Source organism: Oryza sativa, chromosome 10, assembly GCF_034140825.1.
Source record: "Oryza sativa Japonica Group chromosome 10, ASM3414082v1".
Classification (NCBI taxonomy): domain Eukaryota; kingdom Viridiplantae; phylum Streptophyta; class Magnoliopsida; order Poales; family Poaceae; genus Oryza; species Oryza sativa.
The window spans coordinates 4389221-4404767 of NC_089044.1; the positions used below are offsets into that span (position 1 = coordinate 4389221).

At 45.3% G+C, this 15547-nt stretch overlaps 2 protein-coding genes across 4 annotated transcripts; both read left to right on the plus strand.

The window, feature by feature from the left end:
- Positions 1-227: 227 nt before the first annotated feature.
- Positions 228-2394, plus strand: LOC4339389 (UDP-glycosyltransferase 13). 2 transcript variants are annotated; one of them, XM_066304593.1, is made up of 2 exons: positions 250-731; positions 803-2394. In XM_066304593.1, the coding sequence occupies exons 1-2, from the start codon at positions 381-383 to the stop codon at positions 1679-1681; spliced, it is 1230 nt and encodes a 409-aa protein (XP_066160690.1). In that variant the 5' UTR covers positions 250-380; the 3' UTR covers positions 1682-2394. The 2 variants fall into 2 exon arrangements, with proteins under 2 accessions (XP_015613867.1, XP_066160690.1); XM_015758381.3 differs by having other exon boundaries at positions 228-2394.
- Positions 2395-11430: 9036 nt separating this feature from the next.
- On the plus strand, positions 11431-15340 carry LOC107276258 (disease resistance protein RPM1). Of its 2 annotated transcripts, XM_015757419.3 has the most exons (3): positions 11431-11620; positions 11702-11760; positions 11863-15340. In XM_015757419.3, exon 3 carries the CDS (start codon positions 12346-12348, stop codon positions 15115-15117), a length of 2772 nt encoding a protein of 923 aa, XP_015612905.1. In that variant the 5' UTR covers positions 11431-11620; positions 11702-11760; positions 11863-12345; the 3' UTR covers positions 15118-15340. The 2 variants fall into 2 exon arrangements, with proteins under 2 accessions (XP_015612905.1, XP_015612906.1); XM_015757420.3 differs by having other exon boundaries at positions 11702-15340.
- The last annotated feature ends 207 nt before the right edge of the window (positions 15341-15547 follow it).

The window sequence follows — 15547 nt, forward strand, 5'->3', positions numbered from 1 at the left end:
AGAGTGAAAGAATAATCATCAGGACAAAGATCATCGTGAATTCCTCCGAAACTTTATAAAGCCAACGTGAAATTTGTGTTGGTTGTGCATGCAGGACACATTAGGGCGGGTCAACGTTGCTCACCATGGCTTACTATATATTCAACGCCGCTCGCAGCCTCGCGCTATATATACTTGTGGCTGTCCGATTTGAGGGCATTTGTTTCCGTTTTTTTTTTTACAACCCGTTTGATCGGAACAGCTGCTAGCCATGAAGAGAAAGACGTTTGTGCTGTTCCCGTCGCTGGGCGTCGGACACCTGAACCCCATGGTGGAGCTGGCCAAGCACCTGCACCGCCAAGGCCTCGGCGTCGTCGTCGCGGTGATCGACCCACGCGACGATGATGCCACGTCGGCCGACGCGACGGCGCGCCTCGCCGCGGCCAACCCTTCCGTCACGTTCCGCATCCTGCCGGCGCCGGCCACGGCCAGCCCGGACCCCGGCCCGCACCGTGTCAGGCGCAGCCTCGACACGCTCCGGCTCGCCAACCCGGTGCTCCTGGAGTTCCTCCGCTCGCTGCCGGCCGCTGTCGACGCGCTCCTGCTCGACATGTTCTGCGTCGACGCGCTCGACGTCGCGGCCGAGCTCGCCATCCCCGCATACTTCTTCTTCCCCTCCCCGGCAAGCGCCCTCGCCGTCTTCCTCCACCTCCCGCATTACTACGCCAACGGGACGTCATTCAGGGAGATGGGTAAGGCGGCGCTCCTCCGATTCCCCGGCATTCCGCCGATCCGCACCGTGGACATGATGGCGACGATGCAGGACAAGGAGAGCGAGACGACCAAGATCAGGTTGTACCAGTTCAAGCGGATGATGGAAGGGAAGGGCGTGCTGGTGAACAGCTTCGACTGGCTGGAGCCCAAGGCCCTGAAAGCGCTCGCCGCCGGTGTCTGCGTGCCCGACAAGCCCACGCCGAGCGTCTACTGCGTCGGGCCACTGGTCGACACCGGCAACAAGGTAGGGAGCGGCGCCGAGAGGCGCCATGCGTGCCTCGTGTGGCTTGACGCCCAGCCGCGGCGGAGCGTCGTGTTCCTCTCCTTCGGCAGCCAGGGCGCGCTCCCGGCGGCGCAGCTGAAGGAGATAGCTCGTGGGCTCGAGAGCTCCGGCCACCGCTTCCTGTGGGTCGTGAGGAGCCCGCCGGAGGAGCAGGCCACATCACCGGAGCCGGACCTGGAGCGGCTGCTTCCGGCGGGGTTCTTGGAGAGGACGAAGGGCACAGGCATGGTGGCCAAGAACTGGGCGCCACAGGCGGAGGTGGTGCAACACGAGGCGGTCGGCGTGTTCGTCACGCACTGCGGGTGGAACTCGACGCTGGAGGCGATCATGTCGGCGCTGCCGATGATATGCTGGCCGCTGTACGCGGAGCAGGCGATGAACAAGGTGATCATGGTGGAGGAGATGAAGATCGCCGTGCCGCTCGACGGCTACGAGGAAGGAGGGTTGGTGAAGGCCGAGGAAGTGGAGGCGAAGGTGAGGCTGGTGATGGAGACCGAGGAAGGGAGGAAGCTCAGGGAGAAGCTGGTGGAGACGAGGGACATGGCGTTGGATGCCGTCAAGGAAGGTGGGTCTTCTGAAGTGGCATTTGATGAGTTCATGAGAGATTTGGAGAAGAGCAGCTTGGAGAATGGCGTTTGTAGCTGATCAAGCAGAGTTACGCTCATGACCGAATAGAAATGGTGATGGTTTCTTGATTCCATTTTTTTTTTTAAAGTTGGCGTAACTGAGGACTCTGCATAACTGTATTGGTGCATCAATGCGTAGCTGATGGGTGGGGGCTAACAGAAAGGAAAAATTTCAAAAACCACCCCAAATATCACTCTAAGTTTAAGATGCCCCCCTATAAGAAGATTTGTTGCAAATTCCCACCTCCTAATTCACCTTATTTTGATTTAGGCACCTTCTCTCTACGGGCCTGTTTGGTACAGCTCCAACTCCTAAATATAACTCCAAGAGTTGAGTCTGGAGTGGAGTTGTGGAGCTGTCTAAACCCAGCTCCACAACTCTAGTACATTTTGTGAGAGAGCTCCACCCAACTCCACTCCCAGTTTTGGTGGAGCTGAAACTGTTTGGCTGAAATTAGCCAAGTCCCGCTCGTCGTGATGATTTGTCAATAGGTCCCTTTTGCATTAGATTGTGTGGCCTTAATTTCTTATTAAACTATATTGAAACCTGCTATTTTAGGTCATTTGACCAATTGCAACGGATGAAGTCATACAGTTCTAATCTAGCTATATGATTACTGCTTCATGTTCAAATGTTTCTATATGCTCATTACGTCTATGAAAAAAAAAGAGTATGTTGTTTAGTACACATGTCAGTTTGGAATATATATATAGCTAGTACACTATGAAAAACAGTGTTGGTCATGATAACACAACGAAATGATCGTCTTATACAGAACAAACAACATAATCACTTACTCCCGCCGAGTGGGACTCAGTTAATTTCGCCAAGAGATTCTTCAGAAATCACGCATATGTGAAGAGAAGGTACCTAAATTAAACCAAGGTGAATTAGGAGGTGGGGATTTGCAACAAATCTTCTTATGGGAGGCATCTCAAACTCAGAGTGACATTTGGGGTGGTTTTTGCAATTTTCCCTAACATAAATTATTGATCTAGTTTAGGCCTTGTTTAGTTGGAGAAAAATTTTGGGTTTGGTTATCACATCGGATATACGGACACATTTAAAGTATTAAATGTAGTCTAATAACAAAACAAATTACATATTCCACCAGAAAAATGCGAGACGAATTTACTAAGCCTAATTATTCCATCATTAGCACATGTTTACTGTAGCACCACATTGTCAAATCATGGCGCAATTAGGCTTAAAAAATCGTCTCGCAATTTACACGTAAACTGTGTAATTGGTTTTTTTTGCCACATTTAATACTCCATGCATGTGTCCAATTAAGCATTGGATGTGATGGGTGAAACATTTTTGTTTTGGGAACTAAACAAGGCATAAAATTGAAGGCAAAATTTGCTATACGACACGCAAAAATCCTGTAATTGGATGGGAGACACCGCAAAAATGCGACACTGCCCATGGATACTACAAAAGTTGTGTAATTGGCTGTAGGACACCAGAGATAATATTTTATAATTTCTGAGACAAAAGAGGGGAGAGAATTTTCTAAATGACCAGATTGGCCCCGGCGTCACCCCATCTGAACCAGACCCAGTCGGAGTCTGCTAATGGGGTTGGGCCCACATGTCAGCATCGCCAGCGGTGATGAGGTTGTGTGGCCCTGTCCGGATGGGAGGCAGAGAAGCGGCAAGGTTTGCAGCATCGCAAGCAGTGATGAGGTTGTGTGGCCACGACGTGTCGACGGCTCCAAACTTCTCCTCGGCCCCTAGCTCACCCTGTAGCGTCACACGACTTCACTCTCCACTCCATTGCGAAGAAACTGAAGCCGGGTGTTCCATCTCATCCTCCTCGCCCTCATCTTCTCTGTCGGCCGTGTTGAAGACGAAGGCCGTCATTGCCATCGAGTCGCGGTCATCTCTATCTTTTACCCATTCCATCATCTCCTTTCAGTGCCATCTCCATTCCACCTAATCCCACCCCATTTCGTGCAGTGACGGCGTCGGAACGCGACCTCGCCACCGTAGCTTGGGAGCACGCTCCGAGCACCACCGCCACAGCGACCTCGGCGTTCCGACAATAGTGGAGCATGCCCGGCCAAGCTGCCTCGCCATCATTACCACCTCGAGCACCTCTTCAAAACACTCCAAGAACCACCAAGATCGATGAAGTGAGGAGGAAGATCAACCTTCTCTTCTCCGGCACCGGTCTACCGCCATCGTCGTCAAATTCGTCCTCGCCAGTGAGCCGTTGTCCGATTCCCCTGTACACATGTCGTCCCTATGAACTCACCACCCTCAAGCATGCCACAACCTAGTGTCTCGTCAACCCTTTCGTGCCATCATCGTCGTCGTGGTCACCGCTAGTAGACTTTCTCCATCGTCATCGCTATCTGGACCTTGCGGAACCCTGCACGCGATTCGGTGAATACTCTAGAGCCCCTAGAAACCACATGCATGCATTCCCTTAGGCTAAATCGAGCTCTAACACGACATTCACTACCATCCCGAACTTGGCTGCCGACCGTACTGCTGATGCCATTGATTCCGTTCACCATTGCTTACAATAAGACCACGATAGCTTCGCCTTAGATCCCTGTACAAATTCTCTTTTGACCGCAACCTCATCCGAGCCGCCGTTCACCGCTGGCGACGCCACAAACCTCGTTGCTGCCTTGCCTCCCATCCACCACCTCGCTGATGTGTGGGCCTAACCCTATTAGCGGACTCTGACTAGGTCGGGTTTAGATGGTGCGACGCCGGGGCAATCTGATCATTTAGAAAATTTTCTCCCCACTTTTGTCTCGGAAATTATAAAATATTATCTTCGATGTCCAACAGCCAATTACACAACTTTTGTAGTGTCCATGGCAGCGTCACGTTTTTACGGTAGGCTAAACATTAGCCTAGGTGATATGTTTGGATATAATTAGTTTGGTGTTAAAATCATTTAGAACTACTATTAGGAGCGCAGTTCCAAGCACCAAGTATGCATCAGCTCAGGCTCACCCCACCCCACATCCCGTCATTCCACTCCTATTGTTGTCGGAGTAAACGATTTACTCCTATCGTGCGCCTCAACCACCCACCTTTATTCGAGTAAACGATTTACTTCGATAATAAAAACAACTCCCCTGCTTCTGATCCCACCCAATGTCCCGCATCGTGCTCCCACCATTATCAGAGTAAATGATTTACTTCGATAAAAACAATTTCTCTGCTTCCGGTATATATTCTATTTTTCCCGTACCCAACCAACCACTCTCGCCCCCACTTCATTTTTTTCCTTTTTTTTTTTTGGATCTGAATCGATCCACCATCCCAGCCCACAGATCGGCGACACACCATGCAGGAGGATGATGACACCGTGGCAGTTGATGGCGGTGGCCTGGGCGGTTGAGGTGAAGGCACTACTTCGGCCTCACTGTCGGACGCTGGGCCGCACCTTAACCAGCAAGGAGGTGTTCACCTAGGCCAATAGCAACAATCAGCGGCTGCTCCATGTCGGCGAATCTGATAGAACAAGCAAGTAAGGAAATGACACTCTGATTTGCATCTGCAAACTCTCCTTCAACTTGACGCATGAAGCCCCAATTTTTTTTAAAAATCAAATTAACGTGCAATCTCCAATATTACCTGATCTTAATTGATGGACTGCACAGGTCCTACATTTGCACATCGTGCTCCATGTGGTTGGCCGCAGAGGATAGGGTGGAGTCTGGTGGTGATGAAGGTTGTTTGCTATTTTTCTTTTGCTCGTCATCCCTATTGACATGAACGAGAATGTTTTTGCATTTTTCTCGTACTTGCTGGATGATGGATGGCTGCTACTGCGCAACATCGAGCTCATCTCTATTCCACACCGCTACATCCTTCCATGATTCCATCGTCGACTACTGCTCGCCACCTGGTTGCCCTCTCCACTACCAATCACAAGACACAGACCGTACTCTTTATCCTTATAGCAAAGATCCAGCAAAGCCACCAGACGGATTTTTGGTTTTTTGGCCGAATCTTTTTTTTTCTAGTTTGATTCACCTGTGAGTAATTTTATCGCTTATGTGTGATTGAGCCTGTAATTTTTTCATTCATACGACTATTTTGTGATACAGATCAACAATACTCTTACTATCAGTTTTTACTCTTATGCTGTATATTGAACACATCAGTAAACATATTACTACACGATGGCTACGAGATCTATTAAACACATCAGTAAACATATTACTACACGGTGGCTATGAGATCATGGCTATATTAAGAGGAAGGTGATAATTGTTTTCCTCGCAGACCACAAAATCTCAATTTTTACTCTTATAATATGTATTGAACATATCAGTAAATATATTACTACATGGTGGCTACGAGATCATGAGCTGTATTGAGAGGACATGGTGGCTACGAGATCATGGGCTGTATTAAGAGGAAGGTAGTAATTGTTTTACTCATAGACCACGAAATCTAAACAATATTTATAATATTGGTAAAAGAATTACTAGCGTTGTAAGCTGGTAGTAATACTTTTACGACCATCTAGGTATGGCGTCATACGATGTGAAGGCATTCATGCGAGTAAATTTGTTACTTTTGAATGAGCAGATGTGGGAGGCTGAGAGTAAATGAAAAACTCCACAGAGTAAATTCGTTACTTTTGAAACGTGCGGAGATACTAGAAAAACAGAAAACTCGAAAAGAAAAACAAGACGGTAAATATTTTACTAAAACGCGAAAACACTACAGGTAAGGAACGAAAAACAGAAAAATATTTTACCGGGCCCATTGATGAAGCACGGATGAGATGGAAAAGAGAAAAAAGAAACACGGAAGGTGGAGTGGTAAAAAACGAAAAAAACGAACCGAGAAAAGGTGGGATGCGGAGGAAAAGTGGGGTGGTAAAAAAGGGAAAAACCGAAAGGAGAGGGCGTTGTGCGACGCTCGAACTAATATTCCGTGTTGTAGAACGTGGAATAGCGCTTCTCTCAAATTTCAGTGGTTTCCGAAAGTGTGAACCCTTTACGCTACTTGCATTCCTGTGTCTTTTGAGTGCTGGTGAAGCTCTCGGTGCTCGGTGGTCGCCTTAGCTCGGATGACTTTTTTGAAATTCTCTCCTCCTTTGCTTGTATCTCTATGACAGTCACTCAGCTAGTCAGTATTGCTATTTATTTCTTTGATATTTTCTAACTATATATATATATATATATATATATATATATATATATTACCGAAATTGATTAAAATCGGGCAACCGGGGGAGGTGGGAAGAATCGGTCGCTTCCCCTCCCCCCATGCGCACACGCTCCCCTCTCCCCATCTGGATCCACCCACTTCTTCCCCCATTTTTCCACGAAAAATGTTTCACCTAGTGTATTTATAATGTTTCACTATTTATAGATCTAATTTTGCAGTGAATTGAAATACTCTTTTGCAACAAAAAAAACCCACATATTTTAGAAACTCTCTATTAAGGAAATTTAGTTTATTTTTTGTTCCATAAAAAATGTTTCACCTAGTGTTCTCACAATATTTCGCTATGTATAGATCTAATGTTGCAGTGAACGAAATATTCCATTGCAACAAAAAAACCCACATATTTTGGAAAACTCCTATTAAGAGAATTTGGTTTATTTTTTATTCCACCGAAAAATGTTTCACCTAATGTAATCACAATGTTTCACTGTGTATAAATCTAATGTTGCAGTGAACTGAAACATTCTTTCGCTATTTGCTGAAACATTATTTTATATAAGGTGAAACAACACCCGATTTAAACGAGTGAAATATTTTTGATCTACTTAGTGAGACAATTCTGATATATCTGGTGGAACATCGTGCAACATTTAAAAAAATCAATAATAAGCTAATTTTTTTCGTCAGAATATATATATGTGTGGTTTTGTTTTGAAGATTTAATTACAACGAATTTAATGGTGCAATCGGATCATGATTTGTATAAGTAATTTACGAGAAAAATCAGTTTAAAATATTTTTGCACGTAAATCGGTCATCAGCGTCCGATTTTTCTTGAAATCGTCAGGCGCCCGAGCCATAGGCAGCCCCGAGCTAGGAAAGGATTAACCATGTTTATTCTAGAGACTACAAATTCTATTGAAAAGGGAGAAATATATTAACCTAGCCAAAAAAAAAAAAACTCCTACCGTGTCACCGCTCATTCAATGTAAAAAGGCCAACTATTCACATCTTCTCACGAAGGGAAATAAAAAGTCTAGTATGACTGCATTAAGTCTATATTGGGTCCCTTATATAGTTTTCTTCTCTACTCATTGGACCGTTCCGTACTGGGCCAGCCCACCGTGCCACTGTCAAGCCAGGCCGGTATTGGCCCGACACTAGTCATGTCATGCTATGTTTGGGCCGGGCCATCGGGCCTTGAGCTTTATGGCCATCTATATCCCTCCCTTCAAAAAAAACTCACTTTTGGACTTAAATCTGCACTTTTGGACTTAAATCTGAATATAGAAGTAGTTCTTTTTAGAATGGAGAGAGTTCCTAGCTCGATTTAATATAATCGCTCCCGCGAGTGGCACACTGAGGCAAAAGAACTGTATGATATTTGCACCGGCCATAATACGACCTCGTGATAATTACATCAGAACGGATTGCATGGCATCCGTACAATCCGTTGTTTTAATCTTGATCATATAGTTTCCAGAGAAGGTATCGCTAGCTTTTTCATGATTTCTACGGACGGCATCGGCTTGACGAAGACGCAAATCAGGATTTTAATTAATCTCCTTGATGCTTTTATTGTTGAGAATGACCAGCTTGACCTAGGACAGCGATCAGCAAAATGAAGACTGTTCGGTGAAAGATGCGCGTTGACGCCACCGACGTAGAAGCTCGAGTTTTCATCAATCTCTGTATAAACAAAAGTCAAAATTTGCTAGAAGACACCAAAAGATTGTAGCTTTTGCTGTGAGACATTCGAAGATCGTGTATTTACTCGTGGACACTGTAAAAAATGATAATTAGCTACTGAACACTCCTCCCATTATTTTATTATTTCCGGTTAGGGGAGGAAATAGTTGTGTAAGTACCAAAATGCCCTAGATACTGTTCTTTCTCTCTCTTCTTTTCTTTTCCCCTTCTTCTTCCTCGCAGCAGAGCAGAGGCGCGACGGCGGTTGGCTCGAGCCGGGATGGCTCAGCCACGATGGGGCAGCGGCGGCATATCGCCGGGGTTCACTGCCGACGGCGACAACGCACGGCAGCGTCCCGGCACACAACTTCCTCTCTCTCTCTCTTCTTTTCTTTTCCTCTCTCTCCCGACGCACGTCGACGTGGTGTGCTGCCCGTCCTACTCTTCCTACCTCCACCCGCCGCGGCTCTGGCTCCGCACCGCACCGGAGTCGCTAGAGCTCATGAGGCTCCTCCTCCGCCACGTCGACCGCCACATCGCCCGCCTCGGCATCGTCCTCGCCGCCGCGGAGTTCGTCTTCACCGAGCCCCACTCAAAGCGCCTCATGCTCCGCCTCCGCGCGGCGAGATCCTCCTCGACAGCGGCCGCGTCACGCTGGAGCAGGGCCACGTCGTGAAGTTTGCTGTCCACGGCCGCCTCTGCGACGCGTGCGCCATGGCAAGAGCGCGGGCACAGGCGCTGGCCGAACCCCCCAACCAGTGCGGCTGGTTCGCTGTCGTGCAGGTGTGGCAGCGCGCGTCGCATCGCCGCACGCTGCTCCACCTCGAGCAGTAGGTCGTCACCCACGGCACCGCTGGAGACGCCCTCCGTGTCGGCACGGCGCGCGGTGTCGGCGGGCTCGACTTCTTCGTGTCACGCTCCCACTCCGCCCGCCTCATCGACCTTGTCACCTTGCTGTCGCCCACCCGCGTCGTCGCGTCCAAGCAGCTCGTCTCGCACGATAGCAATAACAGCAGCTCCGACGTGAGGCACACCTTCACCGTGGAGCTCTGCCCATTGTGCCGCGACAGAGAAAGAGAGGAAGAGATGAAACGAGAAAGAGAGGAAGAAGAATAGAGAAAGAGGGATTGATAAGTGGGCCCATGGGCAAACTTGTCTTTAACCAAAGTCCCTCTCTCCGTTTCGACCGGAAATAATAAAATAATAAGAGGAGTGTCTAGCAGCTAATTACCACTTTTTTACAGTGTCTATGAGCAAATACACGATTTTCGGGTATCTTACAGCAAAGACCGCTATCTTTCGATGTCCTACAACAAATTTTGCCTAAACAAAATATGTGAGTGTGCCATACATGTTCACCACCGACGGTGCAGCGCTGCTTCATGTGCAGCGCCCGCCTTGCATTTGTGTGGGTATTTAGATGCAAGAAGGCAATATCGCCCTTAAATAGACTGCATATGCGTATAGTGATGTGTCAATATCAACAATTGGAGAGTGTGAGATGATCGTGCAATCTACAAACTTACGGTATTGATAGCCAGAGCATCCATCCTGATGCATGCATGCACATTACAAAAAGGCCTCTATTTTTTACTAGTACTAACTAGGGATAAAAACGCTACGAAAACGGACGGAAACTATCTTTTTTATTTTCGTTTTCATATTTTTTCGGAATCGGAATCGGAAAACCTGGATACAAAAACGAAATCGAATATTATCAAAACCGAAAACCCGGAGCGAAAACGAATCGGCGCTGGTAACGAAAATTTATCGGAATACCAAAACCCCTCAAACCGATAAATCCAATTCCCAAGTCTCAACGGTCAACAATTCATCATAAAACACAATCATACAAGTCCAATTGTTAAGTCTCAACAGTAAATCTTAAAACACAATCTATAGAATAAATTATCTATGTTTAAAAGAGTAATGATGTTGATAAATCCCAATGCAGAAAAAAAATTCATATGTAACTTCAGATCTGCATAGCAAATATTTTTTAAAAAATAACAACCAAACACCATGATATTCAATATTCAGTTCTTACAAAAAAGAATCCAAGGTATTTCAGTCACAAAATTTTTGGAAATTCCGAGAAAATTTCTGGAAAGTTTCCGATCGGATTCTGAGTTCCGACGGAAACTGTCCTTATCATTTTCGATCCCGTTTCCGAGAAAATATTTTCGAATTCGTTTCCGTTTCCAAAAAATTCCGATCGATATATTCCGTTTTTGAAAATAGGTCTGGAATTTGGAAAGTTTCTGTACTGTTTTCACCCTAGTATTAACTACATACGGCTCATTATTGCATCGCGTACGCAGTGATAGGCCAATGTCAAGCACTAGACCAAGGGTGTGTTTAGTTCCTGAAAAAGGTTAGAAGTTTGAAGAAAGTTGGGAGTTTAGAAAAAATGTTAGAAGTTTATCTGCGTAGGAAAGTTTTTGATATGATATGATGTGATGGAAAGTTGGAAGTTTAGGGTAGTTGGGGGTGAACTAAAGATGACCCAATTCATGTAACATATAAATATATATCGTACAGATGTGGGCATAATAGGAGGTATTGTGAATGGCGTGGCCTATCTTTTTAATGTAAAACTGGGTTTATTAATAATTTGTACAATATACTATTGGCTATGCATTTATTTTTCTCAAAAATATCGACAATAGTCTTATTGGCATAGAGACATTTTTATAGTAACAATAAACAATTTGAAATATAGAAATTTCGCATCTGACTTATAGGAATTTTGCCTAGAAATCTTGATTCTCGCACTACGAATCAAGAAAAATCCAGTCGCCTTGGCAATTTAGCATCCCTAAATTTCAATAAAATTTAATGTTTTATCGGCGAAAAAATCATGCAGCCCTTTCGAAATCTCCTCCTCTTTGCGAGTAAAAAAACCCTCGGCTACGGGCTATCCACAAACTGCCATCGACGGATACTGTGTGGGTCGCCCATGGCGATTGGCCACAGCCGCTGCCGCGGCGTGGGTTTTCCGGTCGCAAAGAAACCGTCAAACGCCGCGGCCGCACCAAGCCACCCACTCGCCGCGGCCACTCGATATCCTCGGCGGCTCATCGGCTGCGCCCTAGGCCGGAATCCACATCTGCAGGTTATTTTTCTGTCTTTTTTATGTTCTTGCTCGCCATCCTTTTATTTCCTTTCTTTTCCTCACTATTTAATCATTTTGTAGGTGCGGAGGAACCAGTGGCTTCTAGATTCCATCATCTTTTTTATTCCCCAACTGCTGAGGTAAACCAGGTCATAGTGTTTAATTTGTTAATTTGTCTGTATCCCCATCATCAACCACGGCACGAATATTTGATTTACTTTCTGATCGGCTGTATATTCAAGATTCATGGCATCCACATGGGCTTGAAAGCGATGCTCCGGTTGTAAATTGTTACTGTAGCTTCTTCAGACACCGGAAGAGTTCTGAGAAAGTGAGCTTGTGGTGTAAGTTGTATTTTGCTGGAAATGGATAAGATTCCATTGCAGGGGCATTGACTTGAACCTGAAGGAAACTTCCTTGATATGCCTGATGAATAGGATTCAGGCTCTGAATGTGATTGAATCTTTGGTAATATCCACTGACCGGACAAAGTATTGGTCACTGCTTTTGCGATGTCCACCGACCAATTTAGAATTGCTTTGGTTATCCTTATTGGCACACGCAACACCCGTCAGATTCAATTTCCCCCTCTTTTCATCCATGACTTTTTGTGCAGTAACCAGCATATAGAACAGTCACAGTGTTCATTGTCACACTCATTAGCTCACAATTCACAGACTCTACACTTGAAATGGTGAGAATCTTATAGCTCTGGCTAGACAACCATGGCTGAGGGCGTCATTGGCTCGTTAATCCTGAAGCTAGGTGATGCCTTGGGTAATGAATCTTGCCAGCTGGGATCGTCATTGCTCGTTTATGAGGCATCTGCTCTGAAAGGCCTGTTTGGCGAGATACGGATGATCAAGGAGGAGCTGGAGAGCATGCAGGCCTTCTTCTGCACCGCTGAGCGGTTCAAGGATACTGATGAGACAACAGTTGCATTCGTGAAGCAGATCAGAGGCCTTGCATTCGACATCGAGGATGTTATCGATGAGTTCACCTACAAGTTGGGAGAAGATCGCGAAGGCATGTTTCTGCTGAAGGCATTCAGGAGGATCAGACAGATCAAGACATGGTATCGGTTGGCCAACAGTCTGCAGGATATCAAAGTTAGCCTCAAGAGTGCTGCAGAGAGGAGGTGCAGATATGACCTGAAGGGTGTTCGAAGGGAGAGGAAACTGATGCGGTTAGGGAGCTTGAATCAGAGATCTACAGAATCAGTACATTTCAAGAGGGAAGCTGATCTTGTGGGGATTGCTGAGAACAAACAGCTGTTGATGGATTGGTTGAAAGATGAGGAGCAGCAGCACATGATAATTACTGTATGGGGTATGGGCGGTGTCGGTAAAACGACACTTGTTGCTCATGTTTACAGTGCTATCAAGACTGACTTTGATACTTGTGCTTGGATCACAGTGTCTAATAGCTATGAAGCCGATGATTTGCTGAAACAAATTGTTGCGGAGTTCCGGAAGAATGACCGCAAGAAGGAGTTCCCAAAGGATGTCGATGTCACAGATTATAGAAGCCTGGTTGAGACAATCCGACTTTACCTGGAGAAGAAAAGGTATGTTCTTGTTTTAGATGACGTGTGGAGTGTGAATGTTTGGTTTGATATCAAAGATGCATTTTCTGGTGGGAAACATGGGCGGATAATTTTTACATCTAGGATCTATGAGGTCGCTCTACTTGCTCCTGAAAGCCAAAAGATTAACCTTCAACCCTTACAAAATCACTATGCATGGGACCTTTTTTGTAAAGAGGCATTTTGGAAGTCTGAAAACAGGAGTTGTCCAGTAGAATTGCACCCTTGGGCCCAAAGGTTTGTTGACAAGTGCAAGGGCTTGCCAATCGCTATAGTGTGCATAGGGCGCCTCCTTTCATTCAAGAGTGCAAATTTGTTGGAGTGGGAGAATGTGTACAGAAATCTTGAGATGCAGTTTACCAACAATTACATCCTTGACATGAACATAATCCTGAAGGTTAGTTTGGAAGACTTGCCACACAACATGAAGAATTGCTTCCTCTATTGCTCCATGTTCCCAGAAAATTATGTGATGCAAAGGAAGTGGTTAGTACGGCTTTGGATTGCAGAAGGATTTATTGAAGAGAGTGAGCACAAGACGCTGGAGGAGGTAGCAGAGGATTACTTGACCGAACTTATTAACAGATGTTTGTTAGTGGAGGTCAAGAGGAATGAGTCTGGATATATTGATGATTTCCAGATGCATGATATATTTCGTGTTTTAGCTCTTAGCAAGGCACGAGAAGAGAACTTTTGCTTTGTCTTAGACTACACAAAGACTCATCTTATTGGCAAAGCACGCCGTTTGTCGATTCAAAGGGGGGATATCTCACAAATTGCAGAAAATGTGCCACATCTGCGGTCATTGCTTGTTTTCCACAATTCACTTAGTTTCAATTCACTTCGTTTGTTTGCAAGGTCTGTGAAGTTACTGTCTGTCCTGAATCTGCAAGATAGTTCAATTGAGAGTCTACCCAATGATGTGTTTGATTTGTTTAACTTACGTTTTCTGGGCCTTAGACGAACTAATATTGCATATATCTCAAGATCAATTGGGAGACTTCAAAATTTGGTCGTGTTGGATGCTTGGAAAAGCAAAATTATGAACCTACCAGAGGAAATTATAAGGCTATCTAAGTTGACACATCTTATTGTGACTGTGAAACCAGTGATTACTTCTATGAATTTTGTTCCTTCTGTTGGCATACCTGCACCTACTGGTTTATGGTCTTTGGGATGTTTGCAGACCTTATTACTGATGGAAGCTAGTTCTGAAATGGTCTTTTACCTTGGTGCTCTGGTGAATTTGAGATCATTTCGCATCAGCAAAGTACAAGGCCGCCATTGTGCCAAGCTGTTTGTGGCAATCACCAATATGTTTCATCTTGTCCGCCTCGGGATACACGCAAACGACAATCAGGAGGTTCTACAACTTGAAGCATTGAAACCATCTCCGTTACTTCAGAAGCTTATCTTGCAGGGGGCATTAGATAAAGAATCATTGCCTCAGTTCTTCATGTCAATCAGTAAACTGAAAAGCCTCACCATTCTACGGCTTGTCTGGTCGAAACTCGACGAAGAAGACTTCTACTATCTTGAGGAATTACAGCAGCTAGTGAAGCTTCAGCTTTATGATGCATATAATGGCAAGAGGCTGTCTTTCCAGGCAACATCATTTCCAAAGCTCAGGATACTGAAGATCTGGGGAGCTCCTCACCTCAGTCTGATCAAGATAGAAAGAGGGGCCATGTCAAGCATGGTTGATCTTAAGCTCCTGCTCTGCCCTGAATTGAAGTTGTTGCCTCGCGGCATTGAGCATGTGACCACTCTCGAAGAGATGACTTTGGATTCTACAGCAGAGGAGCTTGTGGGCAGGGTTAGGAAGAAGAATGAGGCCAGGATTTCTCATGTCAAGAGAGTTTATGTTGGGTTCATCAGAAATGGTGAGCTGGCTGCAGAAAGGATACAATAAATCGATGTCTATCTAGACAATGTCATGTATCATTTCAACTATGATTTTCCTATTTTGTACATTTATAATTTTGTATTGGTCTTATGATGTAATCCAGACAATGCCATTTTCCTTTTCAGATATAGTTTCTTATCTGTAAGTATTTGTACATATTTGTGACATATAAACCTGTTTTGGGTTTTATTGTCAATATATGAATGTATACAAATAAGATTCTTCCCTATTGTATTCGTTCATTATTGTGTACATTCAAATTTATTTTCAATTTTCAACTGTAACTTGTTTCTTATCCAACTGGTGTGTATTTGTCTTGCAATTTAATCCTTGCCATGATCAATGGTATTCAGGGGCGGACCAAGGCCTTTGGGTTACGCATGGTCTGAGGGGATTGGAGGTCCCAACTCTCCATGGGCTTGCCCGAGCCTTGGGC

Coding starts and splice junctions, on each gene's coding strand:
- LOC4339389 (XM_015758381.3), top strand. CDS start 251: ATGAAGAGAAAGACGTTTGTGCTGTTCCCGTCGCTGGGCGTCGGACAC.
- LOC107276258 (XM_015757420.3), top strand. CDS start 12,346: ATGGCTGAGGGCGTCATTGGCTCGTTAATCCTGAAGCTAGGTGATGCC.